General features: G+C 41.7%; 1 protein-coding gene across 1 annotated transcript; it reads right to left on the reverse strand.

Moving 5' to 3' along the window:
- Positions 1-322: 322 nt before the first annotated feature.
- Positions 323-13960, reverse strand: hs3st3l (heparan sulfate (glucosamine) 3-O-sulfotransferase 3-like). Its single transcript, XM_046067994.1, has 3 exons — positions 13491-13960; positions 1081-1310; positions 323-841 (listed from the first exon to the last, which is right to left on the reverse strand). The coding sequence occupies exons 1-3, from the start codon at positions 13958-13960 to the stop codon at positions 453-455; spliced, it is 1089 nt and encodes a 362-aa protein (XP_045923950.1). The 3' UTR covers positions 323-452.

The raw sequence follows: 13960 nt of genomic DNA on the forward strand, positions 1-13960 counted from the left end.
GTTTATTGTGCCACTACAGCCTACCAACTAGAGCATCAGGATTAAAATGCAGACCGGAGACACTAAAAGCTACACTGGGTATTTCATCAATCAACTTTTTACAGCCTTAACGTATAGCAACCACAGTGACCAACTTTGCACACAAATGCTTTATATAACCACCTGGGGTAGGAATAAGTAGCCTACCGAATGAAAATGAAATGACACAGCTGTCTTTCAAACACTTGAACAAGATGATCCATTGATAGGGGTGAATATATTGACACTGGCCTTTCATAATTAAGTCTCTGAAATGTCCCTCTGCTGGTCCAAAGCGGGTAATTGGCTCTGTCCTCTGAAATGTTTGCACTCTAAGTCTTTGCATCTGTTTCAGTCAGATGGAAGATTTGCACAGACTTGACCCAAAGCAGTGTAATGCTCACAAAAGCATCTGGTTCCACACAGGCAAAGGGTCACTGCCATCCAAAGTCCTGGCCCGCCATCTGATAGAAACGCTGGTTATGCGGCTTGTAGAAGTCCCTCAGTTTCTGCATCACCTCTGGGTTGATGGAGGCATGCGTCCTCCCTTTCGTTTTCCCGAGGCAGTGAGGTTTACTGCTGCCCTCCGGTTTCTTCAGGCAGGGGAAGCCTTTCGTTTTGTTGAAGTAGAAGTGTTTGTCCGTGACGATCCTCTGGAGACCCAGAAAGTCCTGGACTTTGCCCAGTTCTCCGGCCGGGTCAGAGATGAGCCTCTCCCCGCTGACCAGATGGATCTGAGTCCTGGGGAACCAGGCCAGCCAGCGCTCCAGGTGCTGGGCGTACAGGCCAATCCACAGCGGGCTCCACAGAGAGTCAATCTGACCTAGAGACAAAACAGAGATACACCAAAGCTCTTTATTCAAAATCATCATTGCTTTGCTCACACTCTAATGCTAATTTCATTTTTAAGTGATACTTAAGATATTGAGGATTTTGCACACAGAAAAATGTACTTGTTCATAAATAAAAATTTGACATGTTTTTGCCGAAAATATTTCAGTGAAACTGATTATATCAGTCAGGAAGACACCAGGTGTGTCTCTCAGATGCAGTGTACAGTACCTGTGGTGCGGTTCTTGAAGGCGAGGCTCTCAAAGGGAGGGATGTCGGGGGTCTTGGAGATGATCTGTGTGTAGTCAGATATGGCTCTGGTCACGGGGTCACGGACGACCACAATCAGCTTCACATCCTGCGACATGGAATGGACCCGTGCTGGCGTTTCCACAGTAACGAAGTAACGAGGCGTCTTCTCCATAACAATCTGGCCTTCCAGGGCTTTGGGCATCATACTCCTGGAAGTACAGGAAAAAATATGTTGCAAAGACAAATTACTGGCTAAACTACTACCAATACTAATAAAAAAGCAGACGTTGTTATTGTCTCTCTGTCATTAGCAATATCTGATTGTTGTACCAGGGTTCCTGGATGCTGCTATAGGCTGACCTCACAGTAGTCTTACATTTTCATGAGAATGAGACTGATATGACACGCAGGCAGAATGAAATAGTGATAAAATCTACTTCTTTTTTAAATATTTTTTGACTTGACACAGCTTTCGCTTGAAATCATTCAGAGAAGTAGCTAAGGATGCGACTCCTCCAAAATGCCTTAGCAGAAACGATCAGCGATCAGAAACACACACATAATACACTCCCCCATTAGTCACTTTGACAGACATAATACTCACACTCAGTGTGACAAAATGTCGAAAGAGAAGATCTCCAGTGATCCAGACACACAGGCAGGCGACAGCCGTGCTACATAAACACAGGAGTCTTTCCTTGAATGTGCCTCGCTCTGCTCACCTCTACCTCCACACCAGAAGCACAGCAGATGGGACTCATTTAGAGATAAATGACTCCAGAGGGCCCACAGGACCAACTGGGGACTCGGGGGATCGGGGACATCTGCCAACACACCTGCCACACACCTGACTGTCTGACCAAACACACGCAGCCTCAGCGGCATGGTCATAACAGCTCTGAATCAGCATCTCGGCTTGTTTAAACAGAGCTTAAGGGCCCATACCAGTTTACAAGTTTCATCTCCTAACTACAAATCACGTGTCCTTTATGTCTTTGCTGACCATTTTCAAATACATGCTGGACAGTTTTAGCTTTTTAGACATATTTTCCTTAAGCTTCCAGTCAGCCATTAGTTTATATTCATTTCCATATAGTAAAAAATCTATAAGAATTTTTAATTTTTTTGACAGTGTCAGTGATAGTGAACATCAAGCCTGCATTATTTTTATCAACGTTACGTTATAGGTCTATAATAATGCCGTTTAAGTGCACAGTGTGGGGTGTTTCCATGTTGTGATGGATTACATAATATAAGCAAGTTTGAAGAGCTTGATATTAGTAACTAATGGCTACAGTTCAACCATTAGTTTTCTTAAGATATGAATGATGATCAGTGGTTGTCCAAAATGGCTGAAAAAAATTCAAATTTGTAAAACAGCAGCATGGTTAGCAAAATTGCTAATGTGACGTAATATGTATTAAAACAGACAAAACCACTGGTGTGGACCTTTAGGCTTTCAACTGATCTGGATTTCTAAATATGATATTTTAGTCACCTAGACCCCCAAACAATGACAAAGGTTTGTCCAGAATGTGACAATGAAATCAAAAAATTAAATCTTTATAACTGACTTTATAACTTTAACTGACCATGATGCTGACTACTAGTGCATTCATTAAGGCATACGATCATTAATAGACTATTCTTTAACACTTTCCCCCGAAAATAGTAGTGTTAAAAATGATGATTTAATCATCCACAATATTGTATTTGCTCAACAAAACATTGCAGCATTCATTTTTGTTTTCCACTTGAGGGCAGTGGGACAGGCTGTAAACACACTATTGATAAAGTTGTTACGGCTAATCTTAGCAGACTGTTCGTCTAACCCAGTGGTCCTCAAACTATTTAACGTCAAGGACCCCTAAACTGACTGAAAAGATTTTGTCCCAGGGTCACCCATCTTTTGCTTTTACATGTTTTATTACAGAAAGTGTATAAAACCCATGACCAAAATAGTAATAAATTTTGTCATTATGTGTGGAATTACAGAGAAACTAAATTATTTCTCTTGCTGGGGACCCCCTGGAGCCAGTGAGAACCACTGGTCTAAACAAGACAGAGCAAAATCAGCACGCATTTCGAGTGTTGTTTGTGTCCACCTGATGAATGCAAGTTTAATATTCACTCTCCTTTTGGCTCTGTTTTGGTGTATACCAACTCCTGAGCTGCTAAATGTTCCACTATCCACTCATCAGCTAGCAGAGATGGGGACTCGACTTGAGACTCAAATTCAAAAGACTTCAGACTTAACTCATACATTATAACCTTGAGTGACTTCAGACTTGACTTGGACTCTAGCAAAAAAGACTTGTGAGCATCTCTGCCAACTAGTCATAGACTTTCTGTTTGCTGCTGGGTAGGTAGAGGAAACAGGATTGACAAGAGCACTGAGAATCAATCAAAACAGTAAAATTGCAGGCTGACAAACCAAAACAATGAGCTGAAAGATGGCAAACACTCTGTAGGGTTTTGTTATATTTCTCTTTGGGTTTGCCACTATGAGCAACACCTTTCACATTACACATTAACATGGTCATTTAATATAGTGTTAATATGAAATTTTTTAAATTATTATTATTATTGCAGCTTTAAGGTCATTTTTGCCTTCACCGCATTGCATGAGGTTTTATAGTGCAAAGTATGTTTCTGGTTTTTGAAATTCTTGTCCCTCTGTCATAATAATAAAACTCATGAGTGAGGACTGAGGTGCCCTTGTTTTTTTATGTAGTCTCCAATTTTAGGGATGTATCATAAAACTATAAACTATACTCAATAAAAATGTTCCCAAGCAGTTATAAATGAGACGTCAATAAAAGAAGGACGAACAAAAAGAGACCAGAGGGGACACACGGCTGATACAGCGAGGTCGGGATGCTCTGACTGTCCCCTGGTATCAGCTCGGGTTTCAGATGTGCCTGCAACATGACCTCCTGTCAATACATCAACCCCCCCCCCCCCCACACACACACACCAAACCGGCCCCACTTTTATGAATCTGAGAATCAAACACACACACATAGTGATTTCATTTGATCTGATTGGTGTGAGGCAGCGCTTACCACCACTTAGCCTGAAGACTTCCCTTTTAACTCCAATACCCTGAGCAGGAGGAGCCGCACAGTCTGTTACACACACACACACACACACACACACACACACACACACAGGAGTCACATGCACAAGGGCGCACACACACTGCAAAACACAAACACAAAATACAAACATACACTCATTATTCACTCATTAGTCAAACATTTGCTATCATGCTTCTGGCGTCCCGATGGACCCATCTCTCATGCTCTAACACACACACACACACACACACACGCGCACACACACACACACACACACAAAACAATCTCAAATTACACACACATACACACAAACACTCTGAGCACATAAAGTGTGGGTGTGTCGGATTTTTACCAGACCCTTTAAAGACTGTGTGTGTGTGCTTATACAATTGGGTATGTGTGTCTCTCTTTGCTAGAGTGTTTTAAATGAAAGGGGTGGGTGACTGATGAAGGAATGATGGGACTGGATACAAATGCGCCTCCATTAGCAATCTGTCTGTGAATAGCCTTAGAGCCAAGAGGCCCATACCATTACCTAAGCACAAAGAGCTAATTACTGCCCCTAAGAGCACTATCAAAAGAAAAGATCTATTATAAATATGCTTTTGCTATAAGATTAGCACAGACACACTAATTGACAGACATAATAGCTGTTAGTTTTTTCAAATAACTAAATATTAACTTATCTTACTTTCTGCATAGAAAACTTTGTGAGCCCAGGGCTACGTCTGTTACTTCAGTTCCATTTCATCCCTGAATAAATGCAGACTGGAGTTTTAGTTTTCTCAGAATCAGAAATAATGTCATCGGTTGTGTTAAACTTCAGAGGGAAGAGCCGAAGAATAATAATTTTGCTATTTAAATTCATAAAATAACATTTGTATAAATAGCACATTATACAGTACATTTATTAAGAAATGCACAAACCCTCAAATACAAAGAATCTGGAGGTAAAATAGTGTGAAAGGTTCAGATTATTATTTTCTGGCTTAGTCTACAACTTGTGTTTAGGATCACTCCCTGACAGTGTAATATTTTGGTGCTTATTCACAGGGTGTTTAGTACCGATTCAGCACCATCACGCCAACCTTCAGTGTTGAGACAGGTATATTTTTATAAAAAAAATATTTTTCTATATTTTCTACTGTGAGGGATGTTTTTCCTTGTTTTTTTCCTGTGCATGTCTTAACATTATACTCCTTATGAATAAGTATCTAAGGTACAGTTGCTTTGTGTGTAAATTAGTGTCATGATTGCCAAGGTCATGAATGAATGAATTGAAACGTAAAGAAAAATAAAACACACACACATACACGCAAAGTGATTTCATTTGATCTGATGGCTGTGAGGCAGCGCGCTTACCACCACTTAGCCTGAAGACTTCCCTTTTAACTCCAATACCCTGAGCAGGAGGAGCCGCACAGTCTGTTACACACACACACAGGAGTCACATGCACGTGGGCAAATTAAAAAGAAATGCAGTTTCCAAAATTGTATCATTTGTAAGATCAATGCAAATACGTTTAAAAGCATTTTGTACTTGTTTTACAGATTGTGTAACTCCAGATTTATGAAAGAAGTAGTACGACTCATATGACTGTTTCAAAAATAAGTCATGAGCTGCTGCATCTATGGTTAAGCTTTGGACAAGTTTAAGCAACTGAAACCATTTGTTCAAAGTCAGGGAAAGATTACGGTCCTGGCCATGGTTAAGAATACATCACCGTCATAGTAACAAGTGTCAATTGTTGGTGTTTCCCAAATCAAAGTCACTTGATTGGTTAACCCAAACATGCACCCCGATTGCTTCCCAAATAAGTCTTGGAACGCAACAAGCATCACGTTACTTCCACCTTCGCTAATTTGAGAGGGCACGAAATGACTCTTGTTTGTCACATGAAGTATAACTGCACTTCATTTTACAAGTTTTAACAAAAAAACAGTGTTGTTGTTTATCTGATGAGGACAGTCTCAGGGTAGCAGGGGTAAAGTGCTTGCCGGCTTTCACCGGGTTGATTCCCGGCAGCGTTACTTATTGGCCGGGTTCACAGTTGGGAAGCCAGTGAGGGATCTTCTCCTTGTTACCGCACTAGTGACTCCTACTGGTTGGCCCGGGTGCCTGCACAGTGGGGGAGTTGAATGGAGGAGGGGGTATTAACCTCCTAAGCATTCAAGCCCATCAGTGGCAGGTGAATAGAACCGGCTGGTGACACCATGTGTTACGGAGGAAATCCCCCGCCCAAAAAAAGATGGCTCAATTAATTGGCAGTTTTAAAACCCTGTTTTACCAACATCCTTACACTGCTCATTTACTACCGAGCGTGAGATCAAACGTCCAGTATGATGAACACAGGGATTATCCGGCAGCTTATAATAAGCCTCTGTTTGCCTTTGAGGAACCTCTTTTTTGTCGTCCATTTCCCAATATTTCAGCAAGCCTCCCTGGTGAATTACCTCGGGCCAGCCAAGGCCACTGGCTATTGATCCTATGGGGGCTCAGGGTAAATATGCTTACGCGGGTGTGGATGGTGTACAACTGGGAACAGTAGGGATTGTGTGTATTGGGATGAGTGCTGCATTTGGGCTGTATGAAGCGAGAAGGTGTTGGTGTAAATGTAAGGGGATGGACTGAGAATGGTAATGCAGCACTGGGTCTCAGCTGGGACCAAGAGTGGCAGGTGGAGACTGGGGGAGCCAGGACCCTCTGGAACCCCATCAGTAGCATGCTGTGTCATGTGATGTGTGTGTGTGTGTGTGTGTGTGTGTGTATTATATGTGAAGTAATTGCAATCTTGATCACATGTAGGAAATATGCAGCAAAGGACAGGGGGATTTGAGGGTGTTTTGGATCAAAGACGTAAAATCTGGTCTGTTTATCCTTGATGTTTGATCCAAGTAGGAAACAATAACCAATCAAAGAGCAGAGTATTGACTGTGTTCATTATACACACCTGACTGCTTATTTATCAGATATAAGATTCGGGTGTGTATTTGTGTCTCTGTATGCATGCATGAGTTTGTTATTGTGTGTTATTTGGGGGGGGCCCTCATCCATTTCCTCTGTATGGGGGACCATTAAGGGGTCAGTCTATTGTGGCTGTGCCCTGTCCACTTCCAGGAGACATCCATCATAGAGGGGCCACATACCCCCCGCTCGCTTCCACTTCCCAAGCCCCAGGGGAGGGCCTTAATGAGTGCCAGATTACCCCACCCGTCTGGGCTTTATGGTGATCACCTCCAGTACAGTACCGGGACAGAACAGACCACACCTGAACCCCAGTTGCACACACAATGCGCAAAACTGGGCAGTGGTAGTTAAAATCTAATCTGTTCTTATAGCTTTAATTACTTTACACTTCAGCATGGTGTTTTTCTGCAGAAAAAAAAATGTCAAAAAGACAAAAAATATAAAATAATGGATTCCTCTCTTGCTGATCAACAATTCTGATTCATCAGAAAATCTGCCTATCCGTGCTTGTTGCTAATTCCCGCCCACTGAATCCTGCTGAACATCAAATGTTTTGGCAGCCATTCTTCTGTGATTTGCATGGCAATTATATTCCATTGTACAAACACAAAAACACAAGTAGCACCATGTGCTGTGTCATAGCGGGACAAAGCCACCAATGTATGGGTATGAATTTAAAAGCCTCTCTTAACGAGTTTAATATGAATTGCAAATTAATCTGTGCCATCAGAGCGGCTGACTCTAAAAAGTAATTTCTGCCCTCCCTTCTGTATATTGTATGTCCTGAGAGGCTTCATGTCTCAAAATGAATTAAAACTTACTGAGGCCTCAGAGATGGGATATAGAAAACATTTCTGATTCCTTTGAAAAAGTTCCTATTTGATACCATCCGAAAACTTCCAGCTACCGATCTACAATATGGTAGCTTGGGAAAATCCTCATCCTGCAGGCCATTGAAATCTATGAAAAAAGACAGGAATTGATTCTAAAAGGAAAGTAAAGAGTTGGGCCAGAACAAACACGGTCAAGACAAACTCAAAAAAACTGAAGAGAAAACTAACAAAACCCTTCGCATTAGCACGTCAGTTCACATTACAATTCCCAAGCTAATGACTGCCACTTGGATAACCTTTGCAATAAAGAGAAATTGCAGTCAAATTGTATATCCAGAAAAACAAATAACTCAAACAAATTATGAAAGAGATAAACAATGAATATGCGAGACTGGGAGAAACCAAAGACAGAGTGGTGCAATTTTTTAGCTTTTACTAAACCAAAAAAACTGCAAAAGTGTAAGGATAGATCAGCACTAATGTAAGCTGCCAACGTTAGCATGTCTGACTAATGAGCTTACTAGCTACAGTAGTAACCTAACATTATTTCCCTAAGGCAAGGAGTATTACGACATTATTTTGTCGTAAATCTACTGTCTAATGTCTAGTATATCAAAGTTTAGAGTAATGATAGCTCTGTCTTGCCCTATATTTGTCCTATATTGTGGAAGTTGCTGAAATTAATAGTTTTTCCTCAAACTGAAAGAAAACACTACACAAAACACTAGGGCTGATTGCAATTATTTTGCCTTAGTGATATTGGAGGGAATGATCCTTTTTACACAATTATTCTGAATTTCAGTGAAAAACATATTTTAATGATTATGGTGTGATTTTTGAAAGGATCTGTAGCAAACAAAGATGTTTTCTTAAGTCTGTAGAATATGATGTGTAGGCCAGGGTATCTCTGCAGCACAACAATATTTAATTTAAAATGTTATTTGATACATTTTATTGCATCTCCTGTCATTTGAAAATTCCAGTAGGCTAGGCCATGTTGCGATTTTTATGAATTCTATAGCCCTACAAAACACCAAAACACAAATGATTTGCTTTGTTTGTTTTGTTTTCTGTAATTTTTTTTATTGTGACTTCTTGGAAATGAACAGAAACACTGGCTATGCAACCTATCAGGTTAAGGCTCTGCCAGTAACTCAGAGTCAATAATATATCGATAAATCGTGCTGTACCTCAAGAACAATATACAACCTGCCCTACTTTCTCCAGGACAGAACGGTCTCCAGATTGTGACAGAACCTGAAGAAGTCACAAACACACACACACACACACACACACACACACAAGCCCAGCTCTGATGACAGTCCCCTCTGGTTGAAGCAAAGGTCAGCGGAGATGTGTGAAGTTGCTATAACACTGACTTCACCCTTTAACCTCCAGCCCACCCAAGCCTTATCTCTTCATCCTCTATTTTACCTCCCCCTTTTTTTCCACCATTCACCTGTCATGCCATATTTCAGCAAGAAACCATCACGAGTGAGATGTGAATTTCCAACTGAGCAATTTTAATGGATTCTTCCAGAGCTACAGAGAGAGAAAAGGCTGTGTGTAACATGACCCCTCTGTGCCTATGCAGGGGGATTATGCCAATGTAGGATAAAGCTTCCTGCTAATTGTAACAGAAGCCGAGCTGACCAACGCTAACCGCTCTAATGCTGGAGTCAACCCAAGGTCAAAGCGCGGAGATAGAGCTATCGATCCCAGACAGCACAGTAAGGAGGAAACTTCCAGTCCATCTCGGAGCTCATCGCAGCATTTTTCCTGATCCAATCTCCGCTCCATACACCATTAGTGGATCTTTGTCATGGGCTCTGATCTCAATTGCCCTGGTGAAGCTAAATGTTATTTTACTCTCAGATAGAGGAGGAGTGATTCTGAGGAAGATACATTATATCTGATCCTCTTTGACGGCCCATGATAGGGTTTGAGAGAGAAAAAAGCATCTGCACATAAATGTAATGTTGACTCAGTGGGCGCTACAGCTGGCCCTCCATTTGCTTTGTAATATCAGTTATCAAGTGCACTCTTGCTTTAAGGGATGATTTTGGTTTATTACAACTTGCCTTTGTTCTTCTTCTTTTTTGGCCATAATTCATATCAGTAATATTGACAATGTACATATACAAGCAGACAAGCAATCACAGGTTTTATACAAGAGCCCAGGGTAGCTAAAATTATTTGGAAGAAAAGACAGGAGGGCCAAAGCAAGTAGGCTAGTTAACTTGCTAGCTTGCCTACTGTACTTGTAAGGTAATCAGTACAGCAGTGTATAACACAGCTGTACTTGTAAAAGTACTTGTAAAAATGTGTAAAAGTCTTTACAGCAAAGGAAAAACATGGAAAGGTTTCTTTGTTTTTGTTTTTTCTTTATTATTTTACATGTTTGTTTTGACAAAGCAGCACAGTGCTTTGTCATTGCAAAAGCATTCTACTTTAGAAGAAATAAGCTAAATAAAAACTTGTGGCAACCTCCCTCGCAAGTATATTACCCTTCATGATAACTCAAGCAAACATGACTTTGTCAAAAGTAAAACCACATTTAAAGATCCTGTCGATATGAGCTTCTCTCCAATTTCTTTATTGCAGAATTGTCCCTTAATCTCTTTAATATGTGAGTCTGTCGTCCAGCAAAAGACTACTACCTACTCCCTTCAGAATATCTGTCTGGAGAAACATCAGATGATGAAAAAGCCACTGTTCAATGCTACCGGAGTTAAAAGAAAACAAATGTCTATCCCTACCAAATGTTTCCAGAGTGACATTTTTAGGAAAAACTCAACTCAGTGTGGTCTAGAGGAAGACTGCAACGCTCCCTTAAGTTGGATTTCCAACTAAGAAAGTCAGGAGAACCCCTAATTTAAAATCCAAGATGGCTGCTCTCGGAATCAACAGTAGTTAAAGTTGTAGCGATATACTGTTTATCGCCCTTGTGTCTTATTTGTGTCTCATTAAATCTGTCAAACACAGTGCTGTCCAACTTATATCTGTAGACTTGTTGCAAAGCTGTTTGTATGTGCTAAATACAGCGTAATGCGTTGTTATCGACTGGTATTGCTAACAATGGCCAGAGGCGTTAATCTTGGTTTTCCAAATTAAATCTGTTGTACTGGAACGCCCTCAACTCAGGTGTAACACACCATTGGGGCTAGCTCAGCTAGTAGGTTGTTGCAATGTATCAAAATTCTCCCATCACGATTTACAGACTGACATTCTGGTACAACTTTGATCTTATATTTGGTTTTCCTGTACAACATGATATCAACATTTTGGGTGCGTCACTTTTTATTTTCCATCTCTATAAAGTGGTTTAGTAATCTGGCTAAACTGTTAACAAGCTGACCACTTGTGTTTTTATGCAATAGAGGGTATGCGGTGATGTCACTTCCCCTTCCGGAACACGCTGGACTGAGTGGCAAAACATCTGTTACCATGGCTGCGTTTAGCAAACTGGGAGTAAAACAAGTGATTATTTGCTCAAATTAAAGGCAGTCAGACTCGACAGTGATCCTTACTGCTTACCAAAGAACCAGGGGTCCAGCTCTTTTCCCATTTTAGAGGTGTTGTTTGTGTTTTAGCTGATTCAAGCTAACACTGCTGCTCGTCTTTCTGCCACTCAGTGAGCGTAAATGCATTCTGTGACATCATGCGCATCCCCTCTATTATTCATGTCGGAAACATGGTAAGACATGTTGTACTATGTGGTACCATGTAGAGTACATGTGGAAAACTTATGTATTCCACATGTAATCCCTTAGGTCTCACATGTAAATTTACAAGGCTTTATGCATTACACCACAAAATGTTCCAAAACTACGTTTCCCATGTGTAAAGTACATTAATTACATATTTCACATGGGATTTTAACATGGTTTCAAATGTTAAATGACAAAAATACAAAAATAACACCCAAATTATAATAAACCAGTGTTATATTCTAAGATACAAGAAAATATGCTGAGACTGGATAAAGTATGTAAAGTATGTGAATTTCAAACTTCTTTGAATTTGGACTTTGTCTGTCCGAGCAACCAAAACAATGACACATTTCCTTTGTCAGTCTGTGTACTCTGGGTGTGTGCTGTTTGCTATGAAGTGGAGTGAACACATCATTAACTCCCAGCGTAAAGTGACCTGGAGTCAGAGGTCAATTGACAGAGCTGACAGTGATGTCAAGTGGCTCGACATGCAGCGAGCCCCATCTGGCCCGAGGGGAAGACGTGACAATCTGGTGTCACATTCACATCACCTGGTGTGACACACATGCAGCAGACATGCTGCACATGCTGGCAGACAGGAGAGTCTACAATGGTTTATCCACTAACTCCAGATTCTCAAAAATTTCCGGCTCTATCAACATCCTACAGCTTTAGCACGGTAGTCTTTTTCCATCTGTCTGTGTGCGTAGTCACATCAATGTAAGAACACCATCCAGGAAGCGGAAATTTATCCTTTCTCTTTATCTCTGTCATAGGTTAAATTGTTGCTGACGTGCAAAAGAGGCTGCCAGCGCTGAGCCAATGCCACTATTGAGCCCCAGTAATATACTGTAAGCTGGTTAACAGCCCACCACATAGTCCAGATTTGGCTGCACTTTTAATCTGGCAAATCTGGAGCAGTTTGTAGTTCTATAGGTGCGTGCACTTCCAGTCTGCACAATTACAAAAAAATGAACGAAGGCCAGAATTCTGAAATCATGTGTCTGTTGAAAACCTTGTCTTTATCTTCCCAAATGTTCCTCAAGCAGCTTGAGTGACTTGAATCTGGTTTCCCTGAATCTCATTCATGTGTGCGTGTTTTCAGAGTATTTCCAAGTTTTCATGGAACAGGCTGAGAACAAAGCCACATGACAACAGTAACATCTGGCTCAGGCTCCAGAGATGATTACTCTGCTGCTCTGTGTGAACTCATCCCGCAAGGCATCTCTCTCTCTCTCTCTCTCTCTCTCTCTCTCTCTCTCTCTCTCCCTACTGTAGGCCTACACACACATGCACAAGCACACACAGCAAGCAAGGCAGCCACACACATGTACACATACACAGACTGGCATAGCCAGATGGCAGAGTCTCTTTGACTGTCACCTAAACCTCTGCGGAATAGCTGTGGATATGTTTGGGTATGCAAACAACACAAAGAGATTCATTTCTTCATGAAGAAGCTGGAGGCTCCTGTTTGGCTCCCTGACTTAGATTACAATGATATTAAAACGTCCTACTTGCACAATTACACAAAAGGCTGGACTCAAGTGAAAGTCACCAAGTTTTTCAGCATAGCCTTGAGTTGCATTTTGGGAACAATTGAGTGAGAACATCTGACTTGCTTTGCTTTTTGGAGCGAAGTGCACACTACAGCCATAATAACACAGGTTATCCTTTAACTGTAGTATATAAATTGTATAAAAGGAAAGAAAAAACAAAGATTAATACCATTTAGACACTCGGTGGAAGATTCAATGACTTTACTGAGTGGATTCCCTGCGTAATGTGTGCGTACCTGTACCAGTCCAGTCCTCGTGCGTAATGCCGATCGAAGAAGTGCGGCTCCGATCCGAGGGCGCGGATGTCCGGGTGTAGCCGCAGAAACTCCAGCAGAGCTCTGGTGCCTCCCTTTTTAACCCCTATGATCAGCGCCTGGGGTAACCTCCGAGTGGCTGTCCATTCTTTCCCCGAGCTGTTCGCATCCAGCCCGGGATGACCGCTGAACGCGCCCTCGCCGACCGCGGTGGTAACCTCCTTGGCAAGGCTGGTTCCGTTTCTCTCGTGTGGCCATCCTGACCCTGACACCAGAAGCTCGCGCGTCGGGGGCTTAATCTCAGAGTTTTCTATCAGCTCCGACTCGCAGCATCCGGTGAGGAGATAGACCAAGGAGAAGCAAAGGATGCTCAGAGAGGAGGCGATGGTGAGCCGGTGGAAGAGCCGCCGCAGGTCCGCGCTCGGATGGTGGTGGTGGTGAAAAGCTGCCAT

The sequence above is a fragment of the Micropterus dolomieu genome, linkage group LG14, assembly GCF_021292245.1.
Source record: "Micropterus dolomieu isolate WLL.071019.BEF.003 ecotype Adirondacks linkage group LG14, ASM2129224v1, whole genome shotgun sequence".
In the NCBI taxonomy this organism is placed as follows: domain Eukaryota; kingdom Metazoa; phylum Chordata; class Actinopteri; order Centrarchiformes; family Centrarchidae; genus Micropterus; species Micropterus dolomieu.

Coding starts and splice junctions, on each gene's coding strand:
- hs3st3l (XM_046067994.1), bottom strand. CDS start 13,960: ATGGCAGCTTTTCACCACCACCACCATCCGAGCGCGGACCTGCGGCGG. Junction 1,311..13,490: donor CGAGGACTGGACTGGTACAG/GTACGCACACAT, acceptor CTGTACTTCCAG/GAGTATGATGCCCAAAGCCC. Junction 842..1,080: donor CTTCAAGAACCGCACCACAG/GTACTGTACACT, acceptor TTTTGTCTCTAG/GTCAGATTGACTCTCTGTGG.